The sequence below is a fragment of the Neodiprion pinetum genome, chromosome 1 (genome assembly GCF_021155775.2).
Source record: "Neodiprion pinetum isolate iyNeoPine1 chromosome 1, iyNeoPine1.2, whole genome shotgun sequence".
NCBI lineage: Eukaryota > Metazoa > Arthropoda > Insecta > Hymenoptera > Diprionidae > Neodiprion > Neodiprion pinetum.
Genome location: NC_060232.1, coordinates 38,482,089 through 38,495,363, shown reverse-complemented (window position 1 = coordinate 38,495,363; position 13,275 = coordinate 38,482,089). Strand labels below are relative to the sequence as shown.

General features: G+C 37.9%; 2 protein-coding genes across 10 annotated transcripts in view; one reads left to right on the top strand and one right to left on the bottom strand.

The window, feature by feature from the left end:
- The window catches only part of LOC124210652 (uncharacterized), a 94,580-nt gene that overhangs the window by 1,054 nt on the left and 80,251 nt on the right, over positions 1-13,275 (top strand). For 7 of the 9 annotated variants that reach the window (XM_069138081.1, XM_069138079.1, XM_069138064.1 and 4 more), the window contains exons 2-3: positions 1,047-1,449; positions 4,683-4,788. The gene's annotated coding sequence lies outside the window, so the exon portion shown is untranslated. The remainder of the gene's footprint in view (positions 1-1,046; positions 1,450-4,682; positions 4,789-13,275) is intronic. The other 2 variants (XM_069138083.1, XM_069138061.1) reach the window with 1 other exon arrangement.
- Positions 6,327-8,454, bottom strand: LOC124210657 (enhancer of split mgamma protein). Its single transcript, XM_046608849.2, has 2 exons — positions 7,978-8,454; positions 6,327-7,470 (listed from the first exon to the last, which is right to left on the bottom strand). The coding sequence occupies exons 1-2, from the start codon at positions 8,047-8,049 to the stop codon at positions 6,916-6,918; spliced, it is 627 nt and encodes a 208-aa protein (XP_046464805.1). The 5' UTR covers positions 8,050-8,454; the 3' UTR covers positions 6,327-6,915.

The window sequence follows — 13,275 nt, the reverse complement described above, 5'->3', positions numbered from 1 at the left end:
GATATCGGTTGCTACGAAATTCGAAGTCCGATTTACCCAGCCGATCGGTCATCGCCAACGGAACTCGAAACCGAGGGTGAAAACACGAGTCGTTGATGCGCATGCGCAGAAGGCGACGCGTTTGAACCACGTTTTGAAATTCTTAACCTTTACAATCAGTAGAGGTCATCGAAGTAACGCGTGAAGATCGAGGGAAAAATTAGGTACACCTAACAAATTAACGATAAGTTGAATTTCGTGACCGTGTAGATGTTATACCGATTTGATTTCGTTGGGTGACGGTTAGGGATGGAATGTTGCACTTTTAGCAGTCAATTATAATTTTCGTCTTTAGTTTTCTTTGATATAAAAAATGAAAAATTTTTACATGAATTACGCTTGATCACTCACCGTCAAGTTAAAAACCTTGCACAGCTAGGTAATTACTAATCTCTGTTGTATCTAAATACTTTTTAATGTTTACATAAATGCCAACGTTTAAGATTTGATCTTATCATTAAAACTACTATGTCGTTAACAAATTAACGACATTAAGTTCGAATAATTGTAAACGCGTGCAATGATGACCGTATAATAATTTCGAGCACGTTTTATCGCAACATTATATCCGAATTAAGTAAGATTTACGTTAGACTGCGCTCGCAATTTGCCAATCTTTTGCCGATCTAATGATCGGCTGCTGAATCACGAGAGCTTCGATTATAAATTTTTCAGAATGTCTTGCTATTTTTAACTTTTACAGCGACGATACAAAGTGTAGAAAAGAAAGCAAAGTTCGCCATGAAAAGTTATCGTTTTCGTGTTAGGTGAAAAAAAGTGTATAAATTAAACGAAACGTTGATGCCAGTTTAGACTTCGAGAATCTTCAGCGATCAGGGCGAAAAATTTATCGGTCGTTATTCTCCGTGTATATTAGAAGATTAAAGTGTCAAAGCAACGTCGGTTTTTTCTTATTTTTAGAATGTATCTGACGCTTTTTTTCTCTCTCTCTCTCTCTTCCGTGGGCCGAAAGTTTCAGATTATTTAAATTCTTGAATCATCGACAGAGCGCTCGCGGGGAACCCGAAGGAGAGGATAAATTTAGTACGCGTTCATTGAACACACTGATCACTTGTCACAAATTCACAGACGAAACGAAATCGTCGGTGGTTTCAGCTGTAAGAGAGACTGTTATATCATCCTGTAATAATTTTCACGTGTGTGTGTGTGTGAATAACAATCGAGACTTAATGGACGCTACAAAAATTTCTTGGCATAGGAAAATCGGCGACGAGTTGTAACGATGAACACTGTTGCCGAAGGAAAATTTACGATTCAAACAAAGTGAAGTGAGAAAATTGGATCCGTGCCAACGTGCGGCTGATTTATATCACGTGACGTGTAAAACCGAGAGGAGACGATTAGTCGCCGAATTAATCTTGCATCGTTAGTTCTCCTTAACATATTTATGTATGTATACATTATGTATTATACGAAAGGCCACAGGACGATAAGCATAACGAATCGGCCCGAGAAGGATATCTGGATCATCATTTGAGGGTATGTTGGTATTAATAAGATGCAGCAAGTTTCAGATTTTTATCTACATTGGTTTTTGAATAAATCGAAAACAACAGAAAATCAGAAAAATTTTTTTTTCTCTAAAACGGCTTGACTGATTTGAATTAAATTTGGTCACATCATAGAGCTATATAAAAGCTATGATCCGGAAAAATTACAACTCATAATTTTCGTAATTACCATTTGAAACAGGCGATTTTTTTCGAAATTATTATTTTTTTTTTCCGTGATAGCGTATTAGTACAATTTTGAAACAAATTTTTTTTATACCTTTTTCGATGTAGAATAACCTCTCAAATCCACAACTTGATCGACAAGGTACGCCATATTGAAATTAATAAAAAACCGATTTTGTGATGTAAAAACCGATTTTCACCCTTGAAACAACAGAAGCGAAGTTTACTCGATTACTTCATAAGTGCAGACAGCATAAAATATTCAAAACAATAATATGGAATTAATTTTTTTATTTTCTTAAAATACTTTGATATTCAAAAATTAATTATAAAAATCTGAAACTTGCAGGATCAACGTATCTTATTAGTACCAACATACCCTCAAATGATGATCCAGATATCCTTCTGGGGCCGATTCACTATGCTTATCGTCCTGTGGCCTTTATCTTTACTCTGTTTTTCTTGTTCTGTTATTTAATTTTAATAGTAAGTAGATTTGCAATGTTCACACGATATCACAGCTCGTTAATTAATCGCTTTGGGTTACAACGATTCTTGGCATTTTGCACATCATGTTATCTGAGTTATCTCAGGCTGTTCGAAATCCTTTCACGACAGCACGAGAGTAGCGATGGTCACTAAGCTAAAAATAATCGATGCATCGATTAATCTAGTCAAAAAAAAAAAAATAATAGGACACGACTCGATTGAATCGGTCAAAAATTAATTTTCTTGAAACGTTGCATATGAAACCAAAATTTCGTGAATTTCCGTATGTAGTCGTAATAGCGGAAAAGTTTTTGATAATTTATAGTTTTATTTAAAATGTTTTCCAATTTCAGGTGAAGGTATTCATTTATCTTTCACTAATAATGTCAAATAGGTACTTAGTAAGTAAGAAAATTATAATAATTGTTACTTTAATCACGTAAATTGATATTGTATTGCATCGTTCGTAGGAGTAAAAAACAAAAACCGATCGTGAAGAAAAATAATCGATTCGGTCGTTTAATCGAGTTTGAAAAACAATCGATAATACTCTACGAATCCGAAAAAATCGATCTAATCGAAAATAGATTATGTTTTGTCATTCTTCTACGAAATGTACAAAATTATACTGTTCTTTTTATAAATAAAAATATTACAGGGAAAAAAATAATGTGTGATCGTTTCATTTCTTTCGTTGCTGTTTCTTTTTTTTTGTTGTAAAAGTAATAAAAAATAAAATGTAAAATACATAATACGTGTCAAAGGAGTGCTAATATCGATTTTTCACTCATTCAAACAAATTGTTTCCGCAAACACTAAAACTGATGCTACAGTGCTGTCCTTTTGAGACTACTTTTTAGATCAGAAGCTGGCATTTTTTACATTCACCCGTAGAAAAATCGAAAATTAAAAAAAATTTGAAACACCCTCATGTGTATACTACTATACCGGGACAATCTCTTGAAACTTTAAAATCAACCGCGCATGCGCGAGTTTTATCGGCTGTTCGTGCAGGCTGGCCATCCCGAGTTTCAGCCGTCAAACTGTTTCCGGCGGCGATGTGGTTTATACGAATTTTCGAGGTTAGAATCTCGAATAATTGAGGCAGCGACTCGGAAAGGTTTGGGGAAGCATTTGTTATCGGTTCGGAAAGTTGATTCTTCAAAGAACAGTCGGAATTTAATGCTTACGCTCTTTGAAAATTCAAACGTACAAATTTTGCGTAGGTTGGCCCGCCTGCATCGCAGACAAAAATATCGGCGCGGGAAGATTTCGCCGACCAATTAGACCGAATTACTCGGCGCACGCGCGGTTCATTTTCAAGTTTCAAGAGATTGTCCCGGTATATGAACACCAGGGGCGGTCACTGCGCCTAACAGCAGACAACTTCGGTTACGTTGAAGTAACAAGTAGTGCTGGGCCACGTGGATTTTACCCACGTATCAGAGTTAAAAATTGGTTAGGTTAGGTTAAGTTAGATTGAAATATAGACATATACTTTTCACTTTTAGATTAATGGTCTTACGCTAAATGCGAAAGAGATTTCCATAATTACACGCTAGCAAGTTTCCTTTGTTTGAAATTCTTGACGAGGAAAAAAAAAATAAATATTTAATTTTACATCCGGCTTATACAGCTGACGAACAAATACGTATCTGAAAACAAAACAAATGATTTATGCCGGTCAGCTTACAGATACTCGACACTTGTACCAATACCCCGATAAAGAAAATGAAAAAAAAAAACTTACGTACATATTTGCACATTTCAACAGTTCGTCGGAAATTCGCTAAACTCGCATAGTCGTTAGTTCAATGGTAAGGTTAAATGAATTGAATAGAATTCACACGGGTTACGGATTTCTTACATTTTTTATCGAAAACGAGCCGATTGGAGTTGAATAGCAAGAATTTTACTAAAACATTAACCGCCTTTGACTTCAATTTTATGTTGGTTTGAAACTGGTCGATACATTTTGAATTACAATTCCGATCCTTTGATTCATTTTTTTTTTTTTTCGCGGCGATGATCGCGTCTGTATGTATAGTTTTGATCAGGCTGAAGTTTGCACCTTTATTGTAACGATGCATCTTTAGAGAAATTCGATATTTTGCAAATACGATAAAGCATCAACAAGCAACTCAGATTTTGTAAATTCAACATCATCGGTTATTCTAAAAGTAGTATAATGTAGTCATTTTTGTTTCAACGTATCGACACGTTCACGTTACTAACCTTAGCCTTGGTTATTTTTCAGGAAGTTTTTGTTTTTTGCCAACTAAATTGCATTTGTTTTTTTATACCTTGCCGAAAATAAATTTAAGCAACGAGATAAATGAGTAAGAACAGTAGCTGCTGCCGCTGCGAGATGCGAGAAATGCTCGTTTAAATGCTAATTATCGGACAAATAAGTAAGCAAACACGTATATTAATGCGAAACCGTATGTTATTTTTCAGGTGAGTGTTGGTGAAGTGTCTTCTTCTTCTCCTTCCTCTTCGTCTTTCGATTGGAAACCTCCCGGAGCAGCTGGTAGGCTGGTGGTGTTTATCCTAGGATACACAAGTAAGCATAAACTTTGTATGTGCCTATGTAATACAATACACCGACCAAAGATGGAATTAACGCTAATTGTTAGTAAATTGGCAATAAAATTTTTACCGCGCTTTAATCAGCCGCAAGAATTTTACGTGTATTTTTATTTTTAGCGATTCCTCCCGTATCGCTGTCGGATATTCAGATTCGATTCTTCATTTCTGTTTTTTAGTTAATTTAAAATTCTTCACGCCGAAATTCAACCCGAAACTTGTACGTATTTTAATAACCCGCGACTTTTTTAACTTCTTGGCAAAATCGTTCTTTCTCATTTCTTTTTCGATTGAAAGTTTCAACGATGGAATCTGGATAATTTCAGGAAGATGAAGGGGGAAAATATATATATACAAGTAAAACACCATTTTTTTTTTTTTTTTTCTATTACGTTGCGTATGTTTATTCGAAATAGTTGTTATAATCTAGTATTGTCGCCGACAGACGGCTTTTTCTTTTCTCTCTTTATATACCACTACAGTAAATATCACAGGTACGCGTTTCTGTATATCACAAAAAAAGTTCTGTCTGTCCGGTCTTACCGAAAGCTTTGTACAATGCTGTTTTCAATATTACGGTTTCACCTATAATACGGTATAAATTGAACATTCAACAAATTCATCATCACGTCTTAACATGTCGATGACCGACCAGAAAGCGAGAGGTTCAACAATAATTGATTAGTTTTCAGCGACGCCAGTTTTTCAATAAAAAAAAAAAGAAAAAAAAAACTTCGCTTGGCTTTTGATAGTCGTCGCCGATAATCGCCGTATAAAAACGACGATGTACAATTGTTGCGAACGAAAATAAACAAATGATAAAAACATAATTCTTACAGCTGTAATAGGCAAATGTAACTTCCATATAGATACATTATTGTCGAATATAGTAAAATGTATACACACATATATATATATATATAGATAGATACACATAACGTAATATACCTTCGGTTTAAAGCTTCGGCCACACGCTTCAACGATCCAAAAAACACATAAAAAAAAAAAAGACAAATTTTCTGTGCCGAAAATGATACTCGTTAAATGGAAAGACATCCCGTTATTGTACTTATAATAATATCGTCGAAAAAACACAATGATATCTGATGATAATCGTTATACCTCTATTATTACACATTTATAACATATAACATATATGGTAAAAAAAAATCGTACATCTGATACTTGGCGTATTTTACCTCTATCCACCTTATGAGTTTTGTGCGTTACATGGATAAATGTAATATAGATCATATATGTATACGTTGCGCGTTTCTTAGTCGCTTTTTCTTGAGCAAAGGTCAAAGATATCATATGTGTGTATATATATATACATATATATATATATATACACATATATTCGAAAATAGAGATAAACTTTTCGCAAATCCTCAGATATTCCATTTCTTTTAAGACTGAAATCTTTAACAAATATGTCACAGTCTCTTTCTTTTTCTCCTATAAACTACGTATATTATACGCGGAGAGTTTAGGCTCTGCTCTATTTGAAAACAGGTGCGATATCGTCGTTCTTTTATTATTTAATGCTACTTCCTTTTTTGATCTTTGATTTTGATTTTTTTTTTTTGTCAAATATCGAGACGATGCCTTCAGTCCCCGCTTGGTTAAAACGGAGCTACAAAATCGATACTAATCCAATCCCGTCGTAACGCGGTGATTTCTCGTAAGAAGAAGGATAAACGAAAAAAGAATAAATGATCACAAATAAAAGTGTTTTAAAAGCCACGGTTTGTTTTTTTTTTCATTCATTCATTATATCACGGTGTAGCTTTTTTTAACTTCATTTATCTTCTCATTCTTCTTCGAGACGTTGGGAGACGGTAAACAAAAGGAGGGCAAAAAATAAAAAATATCTCGACAAAACAAAACATCACCTCTCAAACTTTTTTCCCCCGTTTTTCCTATAACGTCACACTCCGAGGTGGGGTGGGGGGCCTGTTAGGCCGATTTTTCCTTCTTCTCTTTCCTCTTCCGTCTTCCCTATTGGCTTATATCTTCTTCTTCTTCTCCTTCTGGTTCCCGGCGTATATCGTTTCTTCTTTCAATTCCTTCACGCACGGTTCTACCTTCCACACAGTCCGATTTACCACGGTCTCCAAACGGACTCGTTCGGCTTGGCGACCTGCAGAAGTCCCCGATGACTGAACGAGGCCCCCTCGACGTCGGATCTGACGGGCGACGGTTGGCTGGAGGCCGGCGTCAGTGGCATGGAATAGTCCTCGCCGATGTCGTCGGTGCTTTCGCTGTCCGTCGGCGATGACTGGGGGGCGATAACGTGGATGGTCAGAGGTCCCGTCTTGTCCATAGCGTTGAGCTTGTGGCCCAAGTGCGTCATGAGCTTGGTTCCAAGGGCGACGTCGACGCCCGGCGTCGCCGCCAGGCACCGGCTAACCTCGTTCGCGCAATGCGTGTACCCGGCCCTGAATCTGTCCGCGTCTATGACCGGGTTAGCCGAGAGTCTCTGCTGCCTCTGGAGCTTGTGGAGGTGTCGAACCGTCAGTTCGAGGATGTCGGCCTTCTCGAGCTTCGCGACGTTTTCTCCGTCGCCCGCAAGCGCCGTCACCATCAGGTCCTTCAGCTCGTCGAGACATCTGTTTATACGCGCCCTACGTTTGCGTTCCAACATCGGTTTCATCACCTGGAAATTTACGAAAGAACATTCCGGGGGTTAAACGATAATCGTCATCGAGGTTGTATTACAATATTCTCGCAAGTTCTGTTTTATTACTTTAGGAGGGGGGGGGGGGGGGGGGGGGCAAAGTTTTTGTGTTTTTTTTTAATTTCTATACAGTTTGTTTGAAAAGGCGAGAAAATTCGACGTGGAAAAAGTTCACCGGGAAATTTTCTGCACCGGGATTTGAACCGCGGAAGTAGACGTTGAAATTTTTTCAAACGCCGACGCAATTATACCGACTAGACCACCGGACTGATTCGTAGAGTTTAACCGCTACTCACCGAGACTTTTTAGATCGTACCTTTATCCCGAATCATTGAAAGCTTGTTTTTTTATCTCAGATCGAGAGTACGAATAAAACGTTTCTTCGGTTCATTTTATACGCAATTATTACGATAAATCGAAAGATTGAAGAAAAACGGTACGTGGATAAAATTGTCTACTTAAACAAACCACTCCGATTCCGCTTACCTTTCTGTATTGATAAGTCCTGCTGATCGGCTGTTCCTGTCCATCGACAATAACCTGCTCGTGCATCTGCATCTCGACTCTTTGTTTATTTATTTACTCGTATCTTTTATTCAGATTTAAAATCCTTTGCCTTGCGTCGAACGAACGAATAATTACACAGGTTTTACTTGTATCACACTTCACATTTAACGCCTGTTTATCGCGTCTCACAAGTAATTTAAACAAACCTCAACGCGTCGATCGATTTACGACGTGTATATAAATAAATCAAATCAAAAAAAAAAAAACAAACAAACAACAATCATACGATAAACCAACTCTTCGAGAAAACCGTTTACATACTATCCTTCCAACAACGAATCTCGATGTTCAGCGTTTCTTGTCGCAAAAACGAGGACTGTTGCGCGTCGGACGGAGCTCCGAGCTAATATGAGCCAGCCGTCGCTCTCTCCGCTCAATTTATAGGCCCAACGGGCCCGCGGGATTTACGGCGGTGGGGAGGAGGGTCGGCGGGGGGGTGACGGTGAGGAGTGGAGTGGAGGTAGTCCTTCCGTGGGAACACTCTTAGGAGCTTGGTTCCCAAGCGAGCGCACCACCTGTACGCGGCAGCTGCCAGACACGCGCCCACACCAACCCGTCGTCACCGCTTCTCTCTCTCTCTCTCTCTCTCTCTCTATCTCTCTCTCTCCATCTCCATCTCTATCTCGCTCTACGTGTTTTCTTACTCTTTCCGTTGCTCTTCTTATTCCCTACTCTCGTTCTTCTTGTTCTTATATTATTATTCTTAACGCCGCCATATCATATTATACGTATACCGGGGCCTTAAACAGTTACCGAGTCCTCCCCCACCCCCCTCCCCTCATCCTCCTCCACCTCGTCGTCGTCGTCGTCGTCGTCATCATTCGATCACGCGTGTCTCTTCGTATCCAGTGCAAATATGATACCGGAGACCGGTGAAAATGCGGTGTTTAACGTAAGACCGAAAATATTCTATTAGAATGAGAGGTTGGCCGCGCTATTTTCGTGGCGATTTATATGACAACTTGGTGTCAAGCATCGAACGATCTACACCGATGATGCTTAATTTTATGCTAATCGGTGACGAATTTTATCGATATGTCGAATTTTCATAACAGAGTGCGCGATAATCGTTTCTTACGTTCTCACAAGAATCAGAATTTTTCGTTGATTTTAAAGCTACGGATCGAAGTTGTTATACCTTTATAATTGCAATTGTTCACTTTGTATGTAATCGTCGTCTTGAATTATGCGTGTAATGTTGTAATTTTTATTTATTTTTATTTTTAATTCGAGGAAAATTCGGCGATTATAAAGTAGCTGGTGCCGAACAGTCGAAGTAGTAGAATTATAGTAAATCAATCTTATCGTAAACTTTTACCTTTATTATCCGGTTTTCTTGCTCAATCGCGGTTTCCTGATCTTATATCTCCTGTATACATATATATATATATATATATATATATATATATATATATATATATATATATATATATATATATATATATATATATATATATATATAGTATATTTACAGTGTATTTATACAGTGGTTCGTTACCGTTGTACGTATCTGTTGTATCAGATTTTTTACGTTATTATGCTCTCACTTTCATCTCTTTCTCTCCTGATTCTTGTCTGTCAGTGCTTTTTTTTTTTTTTTTTTTTTTTATCTACTTCTCGACGCGACGTTTTTGCAATAGTTTCTTTACGGAACGTGTCGGCTACCTACAATTAGACGCAAGTCACCGCGAGTGATTACGCATCAGCGGTTACGCTGATCACCGAGAGAGAGAATCGAAGCACTTGAGTAAGGTATACGTGAATATCCGGCGATCGACGTTACTCGATGAATAATTGATTGATCCTCTTATCGGAGGTGGGTCCTTAATCGTTCGATTTTTTACTTTATTTTCTCTACCGTAACCGAGAAATACAGTTATTAGTAAAAAATGAAAATTAGTTTTCTCTTAATTGTAATCAGAATATCCATTGGTATCTGTTACTATTTATTCTTTTCGAGACACGATCACTTGTTTCATATTTTCTCATAACCGACGATATTGGAACAATAAATTGACGTTGAGTATTACGTGACCGAAAAAGTTTAGTCAGCTTAACAAACAGATTCAATTTTGCAACATAATGAAAAAATTTAATATCGCCAAATACACACTTGTACGACAAATTCCCAGTGATTCTAAAAATATTGAAACCGTGTTTTTAACGATTCTTATTTTACTCAAATTTTCTAACATCGGCTAAAAAAAAAAAAACGTCGACAAAAATTTCTCAGTACAGTTGCCGGTCATCTCGACCTTAACGCACTTATCTATTCTCACTTAACTTATTCCACGTCCATCCGCGTTATTTTGACCAAATCCAAGGATCACGAGGCACCGTTTACTACACACGCATACGCGACACACTTGCCTACATACATTAATACCTCCGTGAGATCGTCCTCGGTTATTTATAATGCACTCTCAGAAATCGCTCTCGTCGAATAATTACCTCGGTAATACTCACCTTCCATGTACGTAATTTTACAACAAGTCTCGAGTTAATAATTACCTATAATTCCGAGTGTAACTTGTATCATTATACAGGCAGGCTTACGTACCGTCGTGAGAAATAAAGCAAATGTTAAAATGAGGAAAAGATACACTCAAGCTTATTCAGATCACATACTTTGATCCTTGATCTTGACGGCAATTAAAACTCGACGACTAACAAACTTTACATCACATATAACGTGGATCATTTTGTCTCTTGATGCGTTTTATCATCGTTATCATCGGCATGGAGAAAATTTGAAATCGCATCAAGCACAAGCTGCAAAAATTATCTCGAATAATTATCTCCGTACGTTTACTCATCGAATCTTATTCTCGGCACGATCGCATCTATAATATTAGTTATTACGTATAGGGGATTGATTTTAACCTAAGGTGTGAAACTTTTTGCGGTGATGGGATCTCGGTTCACGATTTTATCACGTGTAGGTACGATCAGAGTTCGTGGAAAGACGCGTGTCAAAAATTATCCACACTTCGTGTGTGACAAAGTGTCCGTGGTTTAGCTGAACGAAAAAAGAAAAAAAAAGAAAAATAGAAAAAGCTCTCGCAGAGGTCCGTAAACGCGCCCTTATTTCTCCTCTTCGCGTTCATCGCTGCTCATACAGAGAGTCAGAGTTATTCTCGCGCCTTGGCACGTGTCCACTTTACTCCTGCACGCTGCAGTCTTCATTATATACCTCTGGGAACAATCGTTCTATTATATTTGCGCCTGCACGCTTGCTTTTAACCCTCGCCACGCGTGGTGGGGTAATTTGACATTTTTTTTTTTTTTTTTTTGTCGCGCAAGTCCAGCCAGGCTGCAGGGTTAAAGTTTAAACGATTTTTCAGCATCGAAATTATAATTAGCTTGTTTGGTGGTAAGAAAAAAAAAACATGTATATATATATACCTCAGGTTCGCTGCGTTATAACAATATTTTATTAATTTTATGGATTTGGAGTAAACTACATTTTTTATCGTATCATTGTATGGGTAGTAAATATTTACCTTGATCATTCACATTCGTTCCAACATTTTCTGCTGTCCGTCTGTCCGTCTTGTAAAAAAACGTTTACGCAGTTTGGATAATGGAAAAAAGAAGTTTTTTTTTCGCTCGCCAGATCCCAAAATCTCAGCCACGTGCCGCCAATTTTTGACAATGCTAAATTGGGAGTTCGTAATCCGTAAAGGCTTTCACTCTGGTTATGTATTTGGGAAATGAGAGCGCAGTTCTGCACGCGCCAGACGTTGATTCAAAGAAAAAGAGAATTGTAACGAATAATGAACCGTCGACGTTGACGTCGTTCACAGCACGTGCCCCGCACTTTATACTCGACATTTACGCCCATTTAACACGCGGCTATCAAACGCGTGCTCCACGTGTGTTTCACATACCTATATGTATATAAATATGTATGCACATGCGTGTTACACGTTTTTGTATACATTGGATTTGTATATTACATGTGTAAAATATACAGGCATTAGAAATGACACGTCGCACGTTTTTTCTCATTCATCTTATTGTAGTTCTAGTTTTTCTCATTTTATACACAATCCTTGTTAAAAATCGGGTTTTTTCAAAATAACTGCCCCATAATCCTAAAACACGATGAGATTTTCGTTGATTTAGAATTTCTAATTAAATTATTTTTTTTTCTCATTCATCTGAAATTTATTCAATTTTCAATCGCGCTTTGCAGAATCGTTCTTGCAATCAGTTGTCGTCTTTCTTTTTTCGTTTTACGTATCGTACCTACATTTCGTTGAATATACATATATAGACGGTAATGTACCATCAACAAATTTTCAAACGTCGTACTGCAAATTCTTTCCCTATAACTATATTCAAACGATTTCGTGTAATAAGAATACAGAGCACGATTCGTTTCTTTTATATTTACACAACACCTACAACGTACACGACACTTTGACTCCAATAATCGCATAATATTTGTTCTCCTCAAAAACCTCTAGTGTTTACATTCCAAAACAAAGCAGAATAGAAAAACACACAGAAAAAAAAAAAAAACAATAAACAATAGGAACAAAATTTTTCAAATCGCAACCGTACGATCAGTTATTTCCTAATTCAGACAGGAAAGCTCAAGCTCAAGTTTAAGCTGCGCACCGTCTCGGTGATGTATAAACGCATATGGCACATGTCGCTTGACGTTGTGGGCTGTGGCTCGTGCCGCGATCAGGGCAAAGGTGTGTTTTTTTGTTTTTTTTTATTTGGGGGGGGGGGGGGGGGGTGGGAGCAGCAACCGAGCACCCCTCGATGAATTTGATATCAACCCCCGGTGGTGTACGGAGTACATGTAAGGGACACATCCGTTCACACGCGGGGCAACTGCATCGAGAATTGGGGTGGAATGGAGGCCGGTGACCAAAAGCTTTGACGGGGTGGGGTTGGTAATAAGGAAGGGTACGCATGTGTAAAAAGGTGCAAGGAGTGTGTGAAGTTGCGTTATACTTGTTACGCACGCGGGGAAACCGTATGTCGTTTGTATGATATGTCCGTGTGTAATATGTTCACGAATTGATCCACGTGCCGTGAGAATGTTGCCGATTACACGGAGTATGTCTCTCTCGTTCTCTCATTGTTGGTTAGTCGTGTACTGTACCGTGTTCCGTACGCGTACGCATGCATACATGTATATATATATATATCATATATACGTGTGTGTGCGCTGTTGTAATATATAGCGAAACGTGAACG

Bases quoted from the DNA above. Each gene is read 5' to 3' on its own strand.
- LOC124210657 (XM_046608849.2), bottom strand. From the start codon at position 8,049: ATGCAGATGCACGAGCAGGTTATTGTCGATGGACAGGAACAGCCGATC. The intron at 7,471-7,977 runs GTAAGCGGAATC...GTAAATTTCCAG, and splicing joins GGACTTATCAATACAGAAAG to GTGATGAAACCGATGTTGGA.